The following is a 22,822-nucleotide window of genomic DNA, read 5'->3' on the forward strand; positions in this document are numbered from 1 at the left end:
TTAAAAACTTTTTACTTATTTATTTTTGTCGGGAAGGTAATTAGGGGATTGAGCCCAGGACCTCCTACATGCTAAGCATGTGCTCTATCACTTGAGCTATACCCTCCCCCAAGGAAAGGCTCAACTTTTAACTCTGCTTTGAAATGGGAAAAATACTTGTCAGCCTTAGTGTAGTTATTTAGAATACAAGTTCCATTCTGTGTGACAGGATGTCACACAGACATTCTATATAACCAGTGTTACACAGAAAAGGATTCTATGGCCAAATATATGGAAGTAGGGCAGGGTTAAACAGATTTAAACACGGCTTTTAATTGCAGGACTTGTCAGCATCTTTAGCACGCTAATGCATGTGTGAATCTCTACAGGGCAGGTGGTGGGAGGAAAGAATGTAGTAGGCAGTATTTACCAAACTTGTTCGACTACTTAATCTCTGTTTTTTTGCAGAGAACCTATAGAATATGCTTCACAAATACCATGTTAGTGTATTTCTTTGAAAATCAACAGTTTATCAAAGTGATACCTTTTTTCCCCACCCACCTATTCCCTCATGATATTTCTGGTTTGTTTTCAGTCTCCCCCAGGCTTTTGCGAAAAGCTGCCCGAGTGAAAACGCGGACAGTAGTTCTGACCCCTACGTACAGTGGAGAAGCAGATGCACTCCTGCCTTCCCTGAGGACAGAGGTGTGGACGTGGGGGAAAGGGAAGGAAGGACAGCTGGGACATGGTGATGTTCTGCCTAGGTGAGTGCTGCCAGTCTGTACTGTTAGGAATTGGCTTGAGCAAATCACCTCTCTCCTGTGAAGTTCTGTCTCCATTTCCTCCTGGGGGAGATCTGGTCCCTTCGAGCCCTAGATTATTATACATCTTTAACTCTGATAAAAAACAGAACAACAACGACAACAACAAACCCTATCATCTAAGCCTTGAATTTGTTCCTAAAAATAAAGTACTTAACTGTCCATGGTATATCTTTCCCTCTCTTCTTTGGTGTATATTAATTTTGGAATACAGGAAAGGGTGTTTGGAATAGAGTGTATTTCATTGGAACACTTGAATGGTTCAAATTTTTAATATATAAATAGAACCAGCTTTTGTTTTGCTTTGTTTTACCTGAAACTCTCTGTTGCTGTCAGAATAACTATGACCACAGCATTAAACCGTATCTGTTCACGTACATCACAGAAAAACTGTTTGGTTTAAGAGGAACTCTTAAGATATTAACAATAGATATTTGCAAGATGTGTAAATAGAGTTGAATCTAAAAAGCCAGTTAATATGAATGTTTCCTGTATTCTTAGCAGAATGAAGGCAACTAATGCATTAAAAAAAATGACAGCTCCCCTCTATTGGTCTTATTTCATTATCGTACGTATACTCTCTGCCATATGAATCCTTTAGTTGCTTTATGATTATTAACCATTCTGAATTATGGTGGTTAATTGGTGATTATGATTAGATTAAAACCATTCAAAATTACTTATAATATTTTAGAAGTAGAACGTAAATCCAGTATTTTTATGTTAATGTTTTCTTTTGAAATGTTTATTTTTACTTGAAAGCATCTACTCTGTAATTTGAAAAAGGCCATGATTCTTGATGAGAATACTTCTTACTTTAAGTTTTTTTATGTATATGTGTATGTTTTTCTTTCAAAGGCTTCAACCATTGTGTGTAAAATGTCTGGATGGTAAAGAAGTAATCCATCTGGAGGCAGGTGGTTACCATTCTCTTGCACTTACTGCGAAATCCCAGGTAGGAAGCAAACTATTAAAAACTGAGCTCAATTTCATGGAAGGCCAACATGACAAGATTGGACCATCATTTATTAAGTATCTATTATGTGTCAGGCAACAATCCCATATCTCATTTGATCTTTACAGTGTTTTACATTGCACCATATTATTTCCATTTTACAGATGAGGAAAGAGAGGTTTAGAGCAATCATGTAATTTAACTAGAGTCATGCACGTTAACTGTGGACTTTGGATTCAACACTGGTCTACTTGACAAAGAAGCTTTCTGTAACTGAAAAATAGAACTCAAAATTTTCTCGGGTATTGGTGAATTTTTATTTGTTCTTTAATGAAGAAAATCCATAAGTGAGACACTAAGAAAGCAAAAGACATTTCTCTTAAAATTGCGAGACCTGAAAGTGACCTCCAAGATCATTTAAAACCATGCTCGTATATATAAACCCTCCTAAGGAAAGTAGTTGTTTTAAATTATTCTTAAATATATTCATGTAATGATTCTTCATCAGTCCCTTTGTCTTTTTAGGAAAAGTCCATAAAAGATTCTAAATCATTTAAATACTGTAAATATCACATAATAGGCTAGCCAAAAAGCTAATATAGCTCATATCAATAAATATAAATATTAGGAAAGAAAATGATATTTTATTGTTATTAACATGATGAATCATCAAAAAAGCTTAAAAATAAGAAATTAGGAATGTGGTAAGTTACAAAATAAACATAGAAATTGCTAGCTTTCTTATATTTGTAAGGTATAACAGAAATTATACCTAGGGGAAAAAGAAGCTGTTCGCAGTTACAACAGAAGTATTAAGGAAATAGGATATTCTTAATATGAAAGTGTAGATCCCATATGATACAAACTCAAGAACTCTTCTAAGTTATAAAAGAAAATAGTAAAGAGTGAGAAATTTTATTTCTAGATGAGCGGAATCAGTGTTGCAAAAATGCCATTTCTCCCTAAATTATTAAATCAGTAGAGTGCCAATTCAGTACCATCCCTAAAATATTCCAGTATAATATTTACAGCTTAATAAAATGATCCCAAAATAATTCTAGGAGAATAAATATAGGAGGTGAGCCACATAAATTATGAAGAACAGAAAGGAAGAGTAAGAACCAGCCTTATAAAATGTAAAACTACAAACAGATCATTGGAACAGAAATACACCTGTAGACCAGAAATAGGCCCAAGTATAAATGAGAATTTAGTATATGATTAAAAGTAGGCATTTCAAATCAGTTGGGGAAATAAGACTATTCAATAAATAATGTTGGAACCACTGGCTTCTTATTTGCAGAAGAAAATTAAGATAACTTTACATATTCTAATTCTGAATGGATTAAGTAAAACCTTACATGTATAAGAATAAATGTAGGTGATTTTTTTTCAGTTATCTTAAGAGTAGAAAAAGACATGACATCAAAACCAGAAATTAGAAGGGGGGCGGGTATTGCTCAGTGGTAGAGCATGTGCTTAACACTCACAAGGTCCTGGGTTCAATCCCCAGTCCCTCTATTGAATAAACAAACAAACAAACAAACCTAGTTACCGCCCAATAATAAAAAATTAAAATGAGAATAAAAAAACAAATTAGAAAGTTAAGATGGGGGTGAGGGTATAGCTCAGTGATAGGGTGCATGCTTAGCATGCATGAGGTCTTGGGTTCAATCCCCAGTACCTCTGTTAAAATAAGTAAAAAAAATAAACCTAATTATCCCCCCTCAAAAAAAGTTTAAAAAAAGTAAAGAAAAAAAAGAAAAAGGTGATATATTTGTCTACATAATATTTAACAATCCTGCACAGCCAAAAAGAAAAAACAGACCAAAAACCCACACAAACAAAATTAAAATATATAACTGAGAAAAAACATTTGTAACATGTATGACATAAAATACATATGAAAAATTATCACAAATACATGAAGATACATACAGAAAGATAAATATATATCTGTACATACATTCTGTATATTTTGATAAAAGATAAATACATTCTGATACATAGAGAAAAATTATCGAAGGGTATTTATATTCCACTCATAAATAAATAGAAACGACCAGCAACAAATGAAAAGATAGTCAACTACTCAGTAAACATTTAAAGCAAAATTGTCTCACCTATCAGATGAGCAAAGATTGCATTTAGTACTAAGTGTTGGTGAGGGTCTAGGGATATGGTACACACAGTGCTGGCAGGAATGTACATTGAACCTTGCTGGAAGAAAGTTTGTCAGTATGTGTTAAAAATCAGAATGGGCGTATTAACTGGCTCAGAGCTCTTTGCTAGGAATTTGTCCTGAGGAAATAGATATGTAAGAATGTATATTCCAGGATTTTTAATGCAATTTTTATGCTAAATAACTGGAAAAATGATTAACAAATTGCTTACTTCAATAAGTAATTGATTAAACTACATCCACAGCAGAGTTTTATGTAGTTACTATAAGTCATGTTATAGCTCTGTAGTTACTGACCTAGAAAAATGTCAGTGCAGAGCATTATGTAAAAAAGCATCAGGTCACAGAAACAGCATTGATAGTAGAATCCCGTTTTGCACTTTACATTTTGTATAACCATTATATCTAGTAGATATTAAAATTTCTGGAAGCATATATGTGTAAGTTCCTAAAACAAGGTAGTAGTTATCTTTAAGTGGTTGATTCATCAGTGGTTTTCACTCTCTTTTTATTTCTTTGTACTGTCACAATCTTGTACAGTAACCATGAATTGATTTTATAGTCAGAATAAGCAAAACAATTTTCATTAAACATAGTCATTGTAATCCGGTTATCTTTTGTCTAAAGTGGAGCATAGGTACTTGGGTTTCTCCTATAGTGACTCTTCAAATATAAAAAGGCTTTCTAGTCATTCTGTAGCACTTCTATCCACAGAATTACAAATCATGATTACTTTTTCTTCATAGTACATACCTTTTTTTTTTTCCTGAATCACTTTCTTTGTAAGAGGCAGTATAGGATAGTTCCTGGGATTAAATCCTGGCTCTGCCACTTACAAACTTGTGATCTCTCTGTGCCAGTTTCCTTACTGTAAAAAAAAAAAGATTGTTGTGAGAATAAAACGCTAATTAATACACAGAAAGTATATTAAGAATAATGCCTGGCAGATAATAAACACCTGAAAAATTGTAGTTATTGTTATTCTTACCCCTTGGAACCTGTGTTTTCTCTATGTATTCTGTCTGCCAGTTATCTTGGTCTTGTTTAAAAATGTATTTTCTTGGCAGGGAGGGTGTAGCTCAGTGGTAGAATGTATGCTTAGCATGCGCAAGGTCCTGGATTCAGTCCCCAGTACCGCCCTTAAAATAAGTAAATAAATAAACCCAATTACCACCGCCCTCACAAACAAAAATGTAGTTTCTTAGTGTCTGTTATTTTAAAGGGTAGAAAGACTAGTATAAGTAATTTGTCTGTAACTGTTGGTATATATATATGTTATTATAAAAGTTCAGAATTGACATGCAAAATCAAATTCACATCTCTTACCTACTTTCCTGTGGTTTTGTAATAGGTTTACTCATGGGGTAGCAATACCTTTGGTCAACTTGGGCATTCTGATTTTCCAACAACAGTTCCTCGTCTTGCAAAGGTACTTTTATGAAATTTGATAACTTTTATAGCAACTTACTGCACAATTCTAACACTTTATATTTCTCCATTTCACATTTATAAAATTAGGAGAATTATATACTTGTAAGCTAAATTTGTTATGACATACTTTAAGATTAAAAAAATGTGAAGCCACTTGTTTTCAAGCTAAATGTTCTTTTTTTGATGTGTTAAGTTTATATTTCTTTTGTTATTAACTTACACTGTTTATTGAGTATTCAGTTTTTTTTAAGTAAAAATGAAGTTCTTTTTTGTGTATATATATTTTATTTAAGTATAGTCAATTCACAATGTTGTGTCAATTTCTGGTGTACAGCATAATGCTTCAGTCATACATGAACATACATATATTTGTTTTCAGATTCTTTTTCACCATAGGTTACTATAAGATATTGAGTATAGTTCCCTGTGCTATACAGTATGAACTTGTTTATTTTATATATATTAGTATCTGCAAATCTCAAACTCCCAATTTATCCCTTCCCACCCTCTTCCACCCCTGGTAACCATAAGTTTGTCTTCTGTGTCTGTGAGTCTGTTTCTCTTTTGTAAATAAGTTCATTTGTCTTTTTTTTTTGGATTCCACTTTATTAAAGCAAATGTTTCTAGGACTATCGTGTTGACTTCTGAGCTTTAATGCTACCAAATAATGCCTAGTCTTTGACTTCTCACTTAAGTTTGACTTAAATAACATTAGCTGGTGGTCTCTTTTGTTTTGTTTGTTTTGTTTTTACATACGTAATCATAGTAGTAAAACCTTTTTGTAACCCTTTCAATTTCTGTAGTGAAGCTAAAAGTATAGATGATTTCCTCACTGTTGTGTGAATTGGTTTTAGTTTCTGTAATGCTATCCAGAAATTGGTAACTTCTAGTCCCTTTGATGCAATTTAGAGGACTGTTTCTCAACCATTTTTCCTACCCCAATATCTAGCAGAAATACAAAATTCATCAGTAGTACTGACTTCTTATGTAAGATTCGTTTGTTTCAGGATTTTGTGGGTGGGAAGTATGCATGGTGATAGCCTGATAGCCGAACAGAATGGAATATGGAGCTCATGTATTTGTGATTTGATTCTGATATCCCTCCTATTCCAATACATGCTCTCTCCACTGAGAATAAGAGAGACTGAAAAAGGATGATTATTTCAATTTCAGGAACATGATTCAAATGTAAGCTAACTTGAATACATATTCCAGTGATTCAGGTATTCAGTGTACACGGTACGGCCATCACTATATAAGACCTTTACATACTGCCTTTCCATCCAGTGAACTAGCTCCAATCTTAAATAGTTTCAGCACAAAACATTTTACTGATAAACTTCAGTTTCTGGTATTTTATCACAAATAGAGATGGTAAATCATTGTTACTTATTTTCTATTTATTTGACTAATGTAGAACATGCATTTATATACCAGGGAAAGTTTTGTAATACAGCATGGAAATTCTGGGAATAAAATTTTTATTTAACATTTTTGAGTCAGACAAGAGAGAATAGAATTTGTTATAAGGTTTTAGTTTCATTACTCTTTAACTGTACAGATGAAAATACAGCATCAGAATTTTGGTTTTTATTTGAGGAAAAGGTGAGAAAAACATTTTGAAGTCGTTTAAATCTGTGAATCAAAGTCAAGGCAGAAAAAGATAATAAAGTCAAAGCAGAGGGACATCTGAATTATTTGATTAGAGACTAAGAGACACGACTTTCATCCTGCAAGAATTTTAATTCATTTTTTGCAAAACCGACAAGTCAATTACTTGGATAGCCTGAATTTGAGAAGATGGTGTCATGGTGGAAGAGGATAGCTATAAAGTTCTAGAGACATGTGTATACGCACAAATACACAACACACACACATACATACATACTCACACACACACACACACAGTCACCTAATCACCTAGAATTTGGACCCTTCTTGACACAGAGACTCTAACAGATTAGAAGTGTTTTTCTTTCGGTGTAGGAATCACGACTGAAGCTGGGTCTGGAGGTTGGGGCAGTAGTTTCCAAAGCAGAGCACTTTTCAGATGAAACCTTGTGCAGAGCCCCCACATGAACTGTGACTGTGGAAAATATTTTAGTTGAAAGATGGAAGTGGATGGGGGCAGAACCCTGGCACCTACCTTTTCATGGTGGTTCCTGAATCACGGTGCGGAATCCTAGGTTTTGAAAACCATTGGTTTAAGGCAGTGGTTCTCAAACTTTCGCATACATCAGAATCACGTGGTGAGCTTGTGCAAGCAGATTGCCAGGCCCACCCCCTAGTAGCTCTGTGGCCTGAGTTTGCATTTCTAACATGCTCCTAGGTGATTGCTGCTGCTCCTATTGCAGAGGCTACTCATTGAGAACCACTGGTCTAGGGATCCATGTAGATGGGCTTCTAAGGGGTCCTGCCCGTTTCAACATCCTGGGAGTTGGCACAGTGAAGTCACATCAGAGAGATTGTGAGTTCCAAGTGGGAAAACTGATTTTTGGCACCCAAGGGTTTAGTTGGCCAGAATGGAATTTCGCCTTGTTAGATTTCCTTTTTACCTTGAATTTTGTGTGCATAGCAAAATATAAATAGACAGAGGTATGTCCTAGCTGTCAGAATAGGGCTCTAGAAGTTTCTGGGCCTTTTGATTATAGTAGTCTACGTCCTGTGGCAACTTCCAAAAATAACAATTAAAAAATCAGATCTATGATTTTTCCTTTTTACATTCCAATTTTTCAGTTTTTATAAAACAAACCAGTTCTAAATTTACATATGCTGAACAAGGGTTCCTTCTCACTCCTACATCTGTCTGCAGTTGATCAGGTGTGTTGTTGGATAAGTTTTGCCATCTGAGATATGACTGACTTTGTCCTCCGCCTGTTTAAGTAACCTAACATTTCAGTTCCTGTGGATTTGAAGTTCCATCTGATTCCTTCATCTTGAGCAGACAATATCTTCTTGTCGTTGCAGATAAACAGTGAACATGGAGTCTGGAGTATAGCTGCAGGCCTGGATTATTCCCTGTTTTTAGTGGATACAGAAGACTTCCAGCCTGGGTTATATTACAGTGGCCGACAGGACCCGACAGAAGGTGACAGCCTTGCAGAGAATCACAGTGGTACTAAGGCTCCAGTACTTCTCTCCTGTAGTAAGGTGAACAGGAATTGGATCCTAAGGCCCACATCCTATAACACACGAGAACTCTTGTTTTTGTTTCTATTTGTATGTATGTCTGTCATTAAGTTTTTCTGACTAATGTATTTAAAATTGCAAGCCATTTCCCATCTGTCTTTACTCCTTATCTCTTTTTCCTACATTATTTCTCTCCACAGTGCGTATCACCATCTCACCTGTATACTTTTTTTTTTTTTGTCTATTGTCTGTCCTCCTCAACTATAAGAGTCATAAAAGTAGGGGTTTTAGACTTTCTCATTTATGTCTGTATCCTCATGGTAAATACTTTTTGAATATTTGTTGAATTAACGCCCTCATGTAGGAATATGAAAAAGTATATTTCCCAGTGGAGTTTTCTGACTATGTTCCTGGAACCCTCAGAGGTGAATCTGAATAGAAATAGTATAGACGAATTTTTAACTATAAATTAAAAGTTGCAGGGGCCTGAGATGGGCTCGTGGCAGACCTGACAGGCCACCGACAGTGCTGTTTCCCATCGCTTCCCCTCTTCTCCTAGCTTTTCATTTTATTTACTACTGTTTACTCCTTGTTTCATTTGTTGATCTGAATTTCTGTGCTTTTCTACTTCTTATCTCCTTTTCATAAACTTAAGATCATTAGCCAGTTTCTGGTTTTCTTTTCCCCACAGCAGTAACCCACATCCTCAAAGTGATGTTCTGCAAGGAAATTAACCCTCAAAGCTAATACATTCTGGATTTCTCAGTCTTATTGAATAATGTAGCCTATGGGCTGTTTTTTTATCCTTTGTGTTTGTTTTTCTGGCTAAATATATAAGCTATGGATGTATATAGGGTGAGGTCTTTCTTGTTAAATAAAGGTGACACTGGCCAAGATTTGGCTCTTGACCTATATATAGCCTGTTACTCCAGACATACTAATTGACTCTTTGTAGTTGTTGGCCCCGGCTCCACATTCCTCATTAATGATTCCACAGTCCAGATAAAGGATGAAATAAGCTGATGAAAGGGATGAGGCTCAATATGTGTCTTTAGTTACCGTGGGCTGTTAATGGTCAATTGGGCCTTCAGCTTGGTTTCCTAGTTTAATAGGAATATGTGACAAAAGATGTTGAATGTTTTTGTTCAGTAATGTCATGAATAAATGATAAAGTCCCCTTTTAAAGAAAGTCCCTTTGGGTTGTACTTTTAAAAGATAGCTCCTAGATCCTTGAGATTTTGCTGTATAGCATAGGCATCCTCTCTGCTCTCATCTGTTTCATGCAGAAAGGGGTCCTGAGACATATCTGGGTCATTTGGGTCTTTGTATATTTAGGGTGTCCGTGGTTCTAACCATGTATAATGAAATAACAGGTATTGTGGCAATAAATAAAAGTACAGATGTGTATAGTTCTATATAGATTGTGATATATATGTATATAACAATGGTATACTAGTAAACCAGTTCTAAAAATCAAAATAAAACAAAACCAAAATCCCTGATCTGTAGTGTTTGCCTTTTTTTTTTTATTGTTGTTGTTAATTATACTATTGCCAGTTTCAAGCTGCTAATGGTTTGATAACCAACTTGCAAAATTCCTTAGTATTTACCAGTTGGCTGTCACCAGCTCATATGAGCCAATTTGAGCACCCAAATTTCTCCCCGTAAATTATATTTTATATTTAATCTTTTTCTTCTCCTCTGTTTTAGCTTGGATATATAAGCAGAGTGGCAGCAGGAAAAGACAGCTATCTAGCCTTGGTGGACAAAAATATTATGGGATATATTGCCAGTCTCCATGAGTTGGCTACTACCGAAAGACGGTTCTATTCAAAACTAAGTGATATCAAATCTCAGATTCTCAGGCCTCTTCTCAGTTTAGGTAAGTAGAACCTCCCCCTTCCCAGCTCCCCACCCACTCAATTATTGGGACTCTTGTTTTATCTGTTCTTCCTGTATCACAAATGAAACTTTTTGTTTGAGTTGTAGTTTACTCCTTTCTTTCCAGTCTCTTCTTTTTGTGTATAGGTTGTCAACAACTTACAAACGACTTCCACTTTGTCGATAGCAGCCAAGCTGTTCCTGCCCCATCCTACCACCCCGAGCTCCTTTTACTTGTGGAAGTAGAAAAATGGAGCTTTCAGAAGATTGATGGTAGAGAAGCAGAACAACTTTGGGAAAGTTGATTCTAGGAGCCAGACTTCTGAACAACACTTCTAGCCCCATTAGTCCTAAAATATCTTACGTTACACTACTTGAATTTTTCATTTTCTTTGTTCTGGTTCTTAGAATTTTATTAAGGAGAGATTCATAAGCAGTCTCTCAAAATGTGGATAGCTGTAAGAGTGTTACAGATCTTAACCCACATTAACAGGAATTGATTAGGTCTGATCTGCTTTCTTAGTAGCTGTAATCAGTTATAAGAGGGATGAAGATAAGTGGATAATACAGAGGAAATGGATTATGATAGTCCTAGATGAGGTACTATTGTCCAGATATACTAGGTACCTGGGGTCTCTAGGAGGTCAGAAGGGAATGCAAAATGGAGATGGAAGGGTGAGCTATTAAAGATTAACTTCTAGTTCAAATATTTTACCACGTTTGGCCCTGCACTCAGAAAATGGAGAGGATGGTTTTTTTTCCTCTTTCTTTCTCCTGAACTCCTTTACCCTCTGTGAGGATGCAGAATTCAGACCAATACTCTAGTACTTAAATCCTGCCTTGTTACTACATCAGTTTTTCCACATTAAGGTGACACTGGCTTGTGTAGGTCAGCTCATTGTTTTTGGTGGGAAACTGTCTACTTTTCAAACAACTAACTTAAACAGTCTTTCTGAATTCAATCCCTTTTTTAAGATGGGCCTGTCTAAATTTCTTTCTTTTTTTTTTTAAATTGAGTTATAGTCAGTTTACAATGTTGTGTCAATTTCCAGTGTAGAGCACAATCTTTCAGTTATATATCAACATATATATTTGTTTTTTAATATGTTTTGCTTTTTTAAGTGTTCCTGTTCTATAAATTCCCCTCCAGTGGGTGGGCTCCTTGGACTTTGGCAAGGAATGGGAAGCAATCTAAGCTGGAAGCTTCCTGGATTGCTCTGAAAGGAAAGTGAAACCTGCCCTTTTCCTGTTCTGACTTCCCGATTTCTATGTTGGTCTTATCTGGTCTGGTCATCAGCCTCGCTGCTTGGAGAGAAGTCCTGCAGATTGGGAGCTGTGGACTGGGAAAAAGCAATACTCTCCTGCTGCCCTCTAAAGTTAAGAGTGACCTAGGCAGTCTGATTTTTGGATTGCCCTCTCTGCACTGAAGGGTTGCACTTGTCCAAGGGGCAAGTAGAGCAGAAGTCAGTACAAAAGTGGGAAATGTTAACCAAGATGTAACTACAAAAGTGAGTTTAATTCCTAACCAGTTGTGTGAAATTAGATAATTCACTTCCCTTCTCTTGGTTTTAGATTACTTAGCTTAAAATTAGAGGAGAGCTGGATTAGCTCAGTGGTTCTCAAATTTGACTGGTCTTCAGAACTACGTGGAAAGCTTTTGTTTTTACTGTATCCATCTTGGATCTTAACTGGCCTGTTGATTCAGAATGTATAGGGTCCTGTGAATGTTTTTAACAAGTCCCTCAAATTACTGGATTCTGTGATTTCAGAATTTGATGTGTTTTTTTTGAACACTTAATTATTTAGTTTCCATAGTTGAGATTACATCTCAACATATTAAATATTTTTTAGAAAAGGGAAATTCATAATCTTGATCATAAGAAAGTATTCAGATACTGAATCTTTAGGTTATGTTATCATCATCATTATTTTGTTACAGAAAATTTGGGCACTGCAAGTACAGTCCAGCTGTTGCAGGAGGTGGCAAGCCGGTTCAGCAAGCTGTGTTACCTAATTGGTCAGCATGGAACCTCACTGGGCATCTTCCTTCATGGGATAAAGGAAGCCAGGAGTTTGGTCATCCTGAAGCATGCAAGTCTCTTCTTGGATAGTTATACAGAGCAAGTATCCAGTCCCGTGTCATATTCAGTCTCTGCAGGGTTATTCTGCCAAGGAGAACAGCTCCTTAATCAGAAGAGACTAGATTAGGGAGAGTGATATAAGGTAATAGAAATTGCAAAGCAGTGTTTTAATTTTAAGGCACTATAGTTCTGCATTGCTAAAATTTCAGTTTGCTCTAAGAGGGGGAAAAAAAGATTTAAAAATAATGAATTCTCAAATTTCCTCCTGTATTCTAGCAGAATGATTGACAGTGTACTTAATTTACAAAAAAATAATAAATATGGTTCTTTAGAGAATAATCTTGTTTACTTAAGTAAAATATACTGAAATTGGAGGAAATAAATAACTAAACAAATTATTTTGATACCTGCCGTTGGTTGCAAATAGAGCTGTTCCAGGGTCTACTTTTCACTGTTAATGTAAATGGAGGGTTTAAAGACCAAGCTATTTTTAAAATAAAGATATTTTCTTAATAAAACCTAGGATAGTGGTCCAAGGTTCTTTTCATGTTTTTCAAGTAAAATATCCCAACTATGTTTGAAAATCTAAATATTTCTCAATTTTTCTTAATTTGTATTTTGATGTTATGATGTGAGGCATAACTTGTGTTATTTTAGTGTTATTAGGTTATGCTGTTGTATAGCTGAAGTGTAGATTTTATTCTTTATTTGTTCATACCTTATCTATCCAACAGAAACTGACTGAATACCCACTGAGTGCCAGGTACTGTGTGGAGCTCCAATAGAAAGCATCTGCCTCACTGTATTCTGTTTAGATTATTAGTAATATAAGTAATGTGTACTTATTATAGAAAACTATACAAATAAAGATAATCAAAAAGATATTTAAAGTTGTGCATAAGCCTACCACCAGAAATAACCACTGTTAATAATTTTAGTTTACTTTCTTTTAGACTTAGACATATATGTGCAGATAGATGTATGTGATTTTAGTTCTAAACAGAATTGATTATATTTGAAGCTTTTGTCTGAGAGGAAATACTCTAGTTAGAGTCTTTCATCTCATCATCATCTTTCAGACATGAAAAATGGCATAATTTGATACCAATTTACTTTTTTAAATTAGATTTTTTTTGTGTGAAAGTTTCATCTTTTACCAGTATAATTTTGTGTGTGTGTGTGTGACTTGTACTCATAGTCTATTTCACTTTTTCTGCTCTGATACTTCAGGACTTATGATTGGAAGTACTTTCATTTTGATACCTTGAGCTTTTTTTCTAACATAATGTATTCATATAGACCACGCAAGTAAAAAAAAACTCGATTTGTTTATGGATTTTTAAAAATTACCTTAAATTGTGGTAAAAACACATAAAACTTACCATTGTAACCATTTTTAAATATACAGTATGCTTTGGGCTGTTTTTAGTGGGAATTTACCTTCTCTCTCAAAGTCAGTTGATTCCATTGGCCAGCCTGAGAGCGTGGAAGAAGTGTACACAGCACAAAGCAGTATATCAAGACTTACTAAAAACTCTTTAACAGAACATCAGTACTTAACCAACGTTTTCTAACACTTTTTCACTTAAGCTCTTTTAACATTATTTTCTTACCTTCTCTATTGTTTATTTCTTTTGTTGTTCTTTTTGGGGGGAGATAATTTGGTTTATTTATTTATTTATCTTAATGGAGGTACTGGGGCTTGAACCCAGGACCTCATGCTTGCTAAGCATGCACTTTGCCACTGAGAGATACCCTCCTCCTGCTTCTGTACTTCCAAAGACGTAATTGGGAAACTTAAAGTGAAAATGAGAGAAAATTTTTACCAGAAACCTAACAATTTGAATCATAGTTTCCAAGTTTGTTAAGTTACCAATGTGAAATCTACCAAGTAAATTCTAGAATCTTCTGCATAACTTCAGGTTTTTAAAAAAATTCCTATTAACATCTTTACTAAAATTTCTTTTTTTTCCCCTGACTATTGTGATTATCACATAATCTGCCTTTCTCACAAAAGTTCTGAAACTGTTGTTGAGATACCAAGAAGTATCTGTTCCAGATACTTGTTGGAAAACTCTGAAGAGCATGTTTACTTTTTAACACTAACTTACATATGTTTTCTTTTTTACTCAAGGTATTGTACATCTATGACAAATTTTCTGGTTATGGGAGGATTCCAGCTTCTTGCTAAGCCTGCCATGTAAGCAAGTACAGTTATTATTCTAACAACAAAAGACCATGGTTTATAGCGTTCTGTGGTTTTGAGTGCGTGGGAAAAAGCTTTAACTTGGTGCTTTTACCAAAAAAATTAAAATGTAGACTCTTACTAACTCTTACAAGAAACAGGTGTTATTAGCCCTTGATTGGAAGGAGTATGTATTGAAAAAGCCACAAGATCTGGACTTTTTTTTTTTTTTTTAGTGCTACCGTTTATTATCCCTAAGACTGTGGAGAACTCTCTTCACCAAAGTGAGCCTAATTTTTTTCTCTGAAAAATGGGAATGTTCTCTCCCCACTTGTGAGAAGCAAATATTGTATGTGATGCTACAGAGAAAAGTGCACAGTGTTGCACAAATGCAAACCTTTTGCATTTAGCTTCTGAATAAGTAATAAATATAAAAGCCTCTTACATGAGGCTAATCATTCTAAACTATGTAATTTCTGAACAACTGTTGACCTAGCAAGAAACGAAGGTTTAAAAAATCAGTTATATTTTAATAGTAGACATTTCAAATTTATACTCACAACCCAGATTTAAGTAAATCCAGACATCAGTGTTTTGCCATGTTTAGTTTTGATCTTATATCCTAATAGAAAGAATAATAACATCCTTGTCTCATGTCTGATTTTTTAAAGGGAATACTTTTAATATTTCACCATTTAACATGATTGCCTTAGGTTTTTGGTAAGTATTATTTATAGGGTTAAAGAGCTCCCTTCTAAAACTTGAAGAGCAATTGATTTTTTAAAAACGTTAAATATCCTTGAGTTCCCAAGAAAAATTCAGTGGTCTTTATGGATTAGTTTTTTAATGCATCGCTGGATTCAGTTCGCTGATATGTAAGATTTTTGTATCTGTGAATATGAGGTTTTCCTTCTCTTCTGAACTTGCCCAATTTTGGTAAGAGGATTGTAGTAGCAATTATAAAATGAGCTGAGGAAACTTCCTCTCTTTTTTGGAATAGTTTGCATGAGATCAGGATTATCTGTAGATTTGGTAGAAATTTGAAGGTTTGGTAGAAATCATCTGTTACGTGTGGTCTTCATGTGGTCATTTCCTATAGGGCATTTTAAAATTACTGATTTAGTTTTTTTCATGAATAGGTCTGCTCAGGTCTTTATTTCTTCTTTCAGCTCTGATTGTTCATATTTTTTCTGTAAAATTGTTCACTGCATCCTTGTTTTCAAATTTATTGGTATATTTCTATCATTGTCTTAAGATGTTTTCACCTCTGTAATAACTGTAGTCATAGTCCCTGTTTTCCATTCTTCTTATTATTTATTTGAGTCTTTTATCTGTTTATCTTGGTCAGTCTTGTCAGCAGTTTACCTTTTTTTATACTCTTTTCAAAGATTAAGCTATAGTTAATCCTTTCCTTCCTTTGTTTTCTATTTCACTGATTTCTACTTTTTGTTTCCTGCTACTTTCTTTGTGTTCACCTGTTCATGTCTTCCAACTTTATGAGTTTAGCATTTAGTTTATTAATTTTTCAGTCTTTTAATTTTTTAATGTACTCACTGAAGGCTCTAAATTTCCCTCTAAGTGTTGCTTTAGCTGTATCTAAATTTTTTTGATACATTTTGTTTTTGTGGTCATTCAGTTCTAAATATTTTTCTGCTTTCCATCATGATTTGACTTATGTCATGTGTTCATTTATTTTGAAATATAGGGGTTTGGCCTTCATTTTTTAAATGACAGGTTAAAAAGTGTTATATTTTAAACTTATGTAGTAATTTTTAAATCTTTGATCTCCTTGATCTTGCTATTTTGTTAAATATTAATACAACACCACTTTCTATTCTTTTACTTTTAGATTTCTGCAATAAAACCTTCCTCTAGTATTTCAGAATTGAGTTCACGGCTCTCAAGGTTGGCCAAACTCCTTGTTAGAGCAGCTAAAGCAAATGATATACGTGAAAACCTCTTACTAGAGCTTGGACAGGTGGAAAGCAATTAGTGAACTGTGGGTGACTCTGAGTTGTGGAAGCAGATACTAAGTTTGGATTTGGGCAGCATTTCTGAAACAGTGATTCATGAACCCCAGGCTTTTACATAATTAAAGTCAATAATAACATCTTTTTTTAAATTTCTATTTATGAAGTCAATATTTTAAATTATTTTAAGGTATTCATTTAAAAAGAGAATAGTTTGAGACTTTCTAGAGCATAGGTAGTGAGCTCCCTGGCAGTTAGTGAGTCTGCCCAAGCTTTCATCACTCAGCTGGTGTATCACTTAACCATTTAACCTCAGGCTAGCCTGGTGGTTTGATCGTCATATAGATTTTTTTTTTTTTTTTAGTATTGTGGTAAAATGTACATAACATTTATCATTTTAACCATTCCTAAGTGTATAATTCAGTGACATCAAGTACATTCACATGTTATGTAGACCATCACCACTGTCTGTATACAAAACTTTTTATCATCCCCAACAAAAATCCTGTACCATTAAACAATAGCTCCCCCTTTCTCCCTCCTCACAGCCCTTGGCAACCTCTGTTCTACTTCCCGTATCAATGAATTTACCTACTCTGGGTAATTTCATATAAATGGAGTCATGCAGTAGTTGTCCTTCTGTGTCTAGCTTATTTCCCTAAGCACAATGTTTTCAAGGCCTATCCATGTGGTAGCATATATTGAAATTTCATTTCATTGTATGTCTGAATAATATTCCATTGTATGTATATACCACATTTTGTTTGTCCATTCATCTATTGATGGACACTTGAATTGTTTCTACCTTTAATTTTTTGATTAACAAGTGTAAACCTAGCCATATAAGGAAAGAGCAATATTGCCACTATTAGATTAAAAATTCCCAAGGGAAGATAAGCTAAGCAGAGTAGTTCAGGTTTTCTGAGCACATACTAGGGCCCCTTTTGGGGAAGTCTATAGGCAAGGATATGAGTGAGTCCGGAAAAGTAATAGGATTCACAAGAGTTGGAACATTCTTGGCCTGTTATTGGGCATCCAGGAGAAATATGGTCAGAGGGAGTATGTATTCACCATGTACTACCTCCATCTCTCAGAGGAAGTCAAAGCAGAATACTTCTATGGGGCTAAATAAGTTTCCCCAGCTGATCTCAGCAGCAAAGCATGGAGGAGGAAGTAGGAACATATATACAAGCCAAATATAAACAAAAACTAGGCCATGTTCCCCAGGGCACACTCTTTCAAATCTCTTAATTGCATTTGTAGAACCGTCCTATTTGTGCCATTGAACTTTTGGGTTCCTGGAAATTATTGCATTTCTGAGTTAAACATCTCTGTTCCATAGTTCTCTAAGAGATTATAAAATGATTCATTTTTGCCTTGTGATCTTGTATGATAACTGTTTTATTTGAAGCCTTGTAGCTAAGACTTGTAGTATAGTGCTTGTAAAGCACTCAGGGTAGTACCTAGCACATAATTATTGCTCATTAAGTAGCAGATATTAATTATTATTCTGTTCCACTAAATCTTTACTTCTTTATAAAGTATTTGGGTCTGGTGAGCATGGTCTTTGTGGGCTTCTGATCAGCTTTAAGATTTGCAGTAAAATTTTAATAATGAACTTACATAAAATTGAATATAAAAACTAAATGTTGGCTTCAGTTTTAAATGCTTTTGAGGATCTCAGCATTAAATTTTGCATGTATAATTTGCTTTACTATTTTCTGTTAATTGTTGTACTGATACCACAGCTTTTTATTACCTTCCTGTAATAAACTCTTACTAGATTATCAACAGTTGAAGAAAAAAAGAAGAAATTAGAAGTATTTTAATACTCCATGCCAATTCTGTTGGTGCAAAGCGCTTTGTTTCTCCCCCAGTATTTCTGTTTAGTACAACCTATTAGAGCAGTTAGTCTTGCTGTGTATTACTGTGACTTCTGGCTTGGAAATCAACAGGTAACTGTGTCAGCTGGTCTCCAGTTATTCCCTGAAGCTGGAATGTGTGATACATTTCCTAGAACTTTAGGCACAAGTCTGCGATTAACCATCTCTATTACAGAGTTACTAATGCTACCACTTGCTACTTTTTATACTCAAAAAACCTATTTTCTAGGCAGGGAAATTCTTTTACTTACACCTGGCTTAATTCATTGTATTAATCTTCTGTTACTTTCATAGCACCTAAAAATGTACATTTTGAGAAAAGTAGTATCTACTGAATTATTTCTATATTCAGTATCATGCATATTGTCAATACCAAAATGATTAACTGAATTTCTTTTTTTCTCTACCTTCAGTGATTTCCTAAATAAAAACCAGGAACTGTTGCAAGATTTAGCAGACGTGAATGATGAAAACACCCAGTTGATGGAAATATTGAATACTTTATTTTTCTTGCCAATCAGACGACTTCATAATTATGCAAAAGTATTGCTAAAGCTTGCTACTTGTTTTGAAGTGGTAAGCTTACATATATACCCTCTTTGGACACTTGGGAAGCCAAGGATCATAGTTGTTTGTTTATTTGTTTGTTTGCATTATACCACCCCAAGATCTAGAACTCCACTAATTTAATGTTTGTATATGTTTAATTAAATTTATTTTTCTTCAGGGAAATTAAAAAAGAAAGTATATCTGTAGATAAATCTGGTTTTCTTTGCTGTGGATTGATTCAGTTTCCTCTCAGGACCTTAACAAGATTAATTGTATTCATTTTATGAAACTGTGTATAAAGTTGAGACCTAGTCATGCTATTTATTCAATAGTGTCCGAGTTTACTGAGTGCATACTGAGTACCAGTTACACAGAGCTCTTTAAAACCCTGACTTTTTGTGTAATGACACACACCTGTAAGGCAGTGGAGTTAGCACCTGGCCTGGACTCATGATAGACTTACGCCAGGTATTTGGGTCACCTTGGCATATGCTATGAGAAATCACAGTGCTACAGGATTTTCTCAATTGTTAACTAGTTCACTTTTGTATAAAATTAGGTAGATAGAGTCCTGGAAAATTAGCACTGCTCTAGTATATAAGTATATGCTAAAACTGGTCCTAAGACATTCACCTTTGAAATTCTGCTGAAATATGTAGTTTCATCTTGTTTCCATTCTGAAGGGCTCTAGAGAATCCGTAATGATTCTAGGGTTTATTATAGTTCTGGATTTTTAAAAATCTTGGGCTCTATCTCCTCATCTAGACAGACTTGTCTCCGTAGTGATCTAGGAACTGGTATGGCGTTCTACGTTTCATCCTTTTGTGGTCTTGTAGATCTTTTCTTTTGTCTGGTTGTTCACACTTGGATATTTGAGATATTTTCCCCCCAAATGAGTAAATGAGCCTATCACTTCAAAGAGAACAACTAGCAGTATTTGTTGCCAATGATAAAACCTGAATTTTTAAGCAAAAATTAAAATGTTAGAAACATGTATCTATCATTGCAAGCTTTTCCCAGTATTTAAAGACTTTTTCTGATGAGATTGGTGATAATTTAACATGTGATTTTTGATGTTGTGTAATAAAATGTATCAGCATTTGGAAGATCTGTGTAATTCACTGAACCAGTATTTTCCAAATGTCCAATCACATGTTATAAAATCATGTGTAGGTTAAAAAAAATCTATTTAAAGTGTAAAATAGACCAGTGAATTTTAATGTAACAGTACAAAAAGTTTGATGTAGTTTCAGATTCTACATTTCAGCTACACTGTAAGAAACTACCATTGAAGTTTTAGTATAGTTTTGAAAGAGAATATCCACAATTATATGAAATGGCTACTAAAATACTCCTCCCTTTTCCAACTATATATCTTTATAAAGCAGCATTTTCTTCATTTCAGCCAAACAACATGCAACAGATTAAATGCAGGAGCAGATAGGAGAATCCAGTTCTTGTCTTTTAAGCCAGATAAGGAAGAGATTTGGAAAAAAATGAAGAACAATGCTACTTTTCCCACTAAACATTTTTTTGTTTTGGAAAATTTAGGGTTTTTTTTTTTTCACTTAAAATGTTACTGTATTTGAAGTGAATTGGTAAAGATAACATTTTTAAAGCTTTATTTTCTAATATGGTATCAGTAATATAACCCACATGAGCAAAATAGGGGGATCCCGAGACTAAAATCCTGTAGAATTCGGGCCCTATCATGAGTTCTCTGCTGCTCTCCTCAGTGATAACTGCCAGTGTTTGTTTCTTTTTCCCTTGATTTCTTCCCCTATTTCATATGTACCTGTATATGGTAGAATTTTCTGGAACCGACCTTGTTTTTACTCAGCTCCCTTTAGTGTACCAGGTCTGTTCTTAGGCCGGATTTCTTCCTTCACTTTACTACTACATATCTAAACCACACTGAGGCTACAGATTCTGGACAATTGTTTTATATTCTTTTTTTCCCCCCTTAATTATTGGCCTCTAGACATCTCCAGAATACCAGAAACTGCAGGATTCCAGTTCTTGTTATGAGTCTCTTGCTCTCCATCTCGGCAGGAAAAGGAAGGAAGCAGAATACACACTGGGCTTCTGGAAAACCTTTCCTGGAAAAATGACGGTAAGCCATGCCAGTTGTCATTATCCCAGCAAACAGCAGGCATATCCGTAACAACTGCCACAGTCCTCTCCGTGCCTCACTTCTTTACGATAATAATGCTTTCACGACACCTTTTCCAAGGGTGATCGGAGGACCACAGCAATGGGTGCTCGAAACATTATTTCTAGGAATCCTTTCTAAATAAACGTCTCATCTTTTTTTGTTTGTTCCTGTCTTTTTATTTCCCTTTGAGCACTGATTTTTTGAAATGTTTGGATCCCATCTGAATTTAGCATTAACACCAAGCTACGCTAGGACCAACAAATTCCCCTAAATGTGATTTGTATCTTTTTTATTTTCTCCTGACATGAAATAATCTTGATAACTTTGATTTCGTATGTTTTTAATCCCAGGATTCGTTGAGGAAGCCAGAGCGTCGACTGCTGTGTGAGAGCAGTAACCGAGCCCTGTCTCTGCAGCACGCGGGGAGGTTTTCTGTGAATTGGTTTATTCTCTTTAATGATGCCCTAGTCCATGCCCAGGTAGGCTGGATTCCTCGCCGTAAAAGAGACACTGGAAAGTGGAGTGCTATGCTCATTTGATTTATTGTGCCATCAGTTTGTGTTCCAGGCTATTGTGGTTTTACTCAAACTATTGAGTAAAAGAGAATGTTTAGCTTGAATTTGTGGTACAGGCCAGATTTCAGGGAGCTTTTTCAGTTTCTAGCCTGAAAATGACTATCAGCCACATGAAGGAGTCCTTGCAGCAGAGAAGGTGAGACGCATTGGGACTGACTACGTGTAGCTGAGGTGGTGGCACCCGCATAGTTTAACCATGTGAAAGGCGTTATGCAGCAGCAACCCCAAGGCCCACACAGCTTGCTCAGAAGTGTCTCCATGTTCTTTGTTTCAGTTCTCCACACACCACGTTTTCCCTTTGGCCACACTGTGGGCAGAGCCGCTTTCTGAAGAAGCTGGTGGTGTGTGAGTGTCCCCCACCCCCACCCCCATGCCCCTTCTCTGTTACCCGGGTTGTTTTCTTAGACATGAATAAAAGCTCAGGAGGCTTCCCTGGTCTGCATAAGAAGGCTCACCCTCCCAGCACACTGATAGTAAGTGGCCTGTTGTGGAGGTCAGGACAGATCATGCCATGCGCTAAAAGGGCTTCTCCACTACTCACCTCCCCATTGTTCGACATGCAGCAGAGTAACTGCGGGAACCAAACCGGGGGCATGACTGTATTTACATTTAATTGACTTCTGTTCCCCTTGAGATAAACAAGTTGCTTTTTGTATTTGAGGGTTGACGTAATGACAGGTTGTCATACCTATTGGCATTTATGCTTGTGAACATTTTAGGAATGGCTTAAAGATAACTACACCTGAGGAGCAGTTCACTCTCATTTCCTCAACACCCCAGGAGAAGGTTAGTCCCTCATGGTATTTTCTTTCCATCTTTGGCCTGGCTATCTCTGTCTCTTATGGTAATGAGGAAGAAATAAAAATTGTTCTTGCTTGCCCAGCGATCCATAATTATGCGTGATGAATCTTCAGTAAAACAAGGCTGTAGATTTTTGTTGTTGTTTTCATGTGACAGTTTAAAACATAAAGCAGTGAATTTCAAAAGCCAATCAGCAATGCTTGATAAGTTGTTGCCTTAAACTTACTGACATTTACTTTTTGCTC

At 35.4% G+C, this 22,822-nt stretch overlaps 1 protein-coding gene across 3 annotated transcripts in view; it reads left to right on the forward strand.

The window, feature by feature from the left end:
• ALS2 (alsin Rho guanine nucleotide exchange factor ALS2) overlaps nucleotides 1–22,822 on the forward strand; it is a 67,566-nt gene that overhangs the window by 22,151 nt on the left and 22,593 nt on the right. For all 3 annotated transcript variants that reach the window (XM_072961460.1, XM_072961461.1, XM_031678125.2), the window contains exons 6-17: nucleotides 575–743; nucleotides 1,659–1,755; nucleotides 5,289–5,366; nucleotides 8,336–8,518; nucleotides 10,208–10,379; nucleotides 12,318–12,498; nucleotides 14,594–14,659; nucleotides 18,911–19,073; nucleotides 21,028–21,159; nucleotides 21,552–21,680; nucleotides 22,051–22,121; nucleotides 22,496–22,562. In XM_072961460.1, the coding sequence (XP_072817561.1) occupies nucleotides 575–743; nucleotides 1,659–1,755; nucleotides 5,289–5,366; nucleotides 8,336–8,518; nucleotides 10,208–10,379; nucleotides 12,318–12,498; nucleotides 14,594–14,659; nucleotides 18,911–19,073; nucleotides 21,028–21,159; nucleotides 21,552–21,680; nucleotides 22,051–22,121; nucleotides 22,496–22,562 (1,508 nt within the window). The remainder of the gene's footprint in view (nucleotides 1–574; nucleotides 744–1,658; nucleotides 1,756–5,288; nucleotides 5,367–8,335; nucleotides 8,519–10,207; nucleotides 10,380–12,317; nucleotides 12,499–14,593; nucleotides 14,660–18,910; nucleotides 19,074–21,027; nucleotides 21,160–21,551; nucleotides 21,681–22,050; nucleotides 22,122–22,495; nucleotides 22,563–22,822) is intronic.

Source organism: Vicugna pacos, chromosome 5, assembly GCF_048564905.1.
Source record: "Vicugna pacos chromosome 5, VicPac4, whole genome shotgun sequence".
Taxonomy (NCBI): Eukaryota; Metazoa; Chordata; class Mammalia; order Artiodactyla; family Camelidae; genus Vicugna; species Vicugna pacos.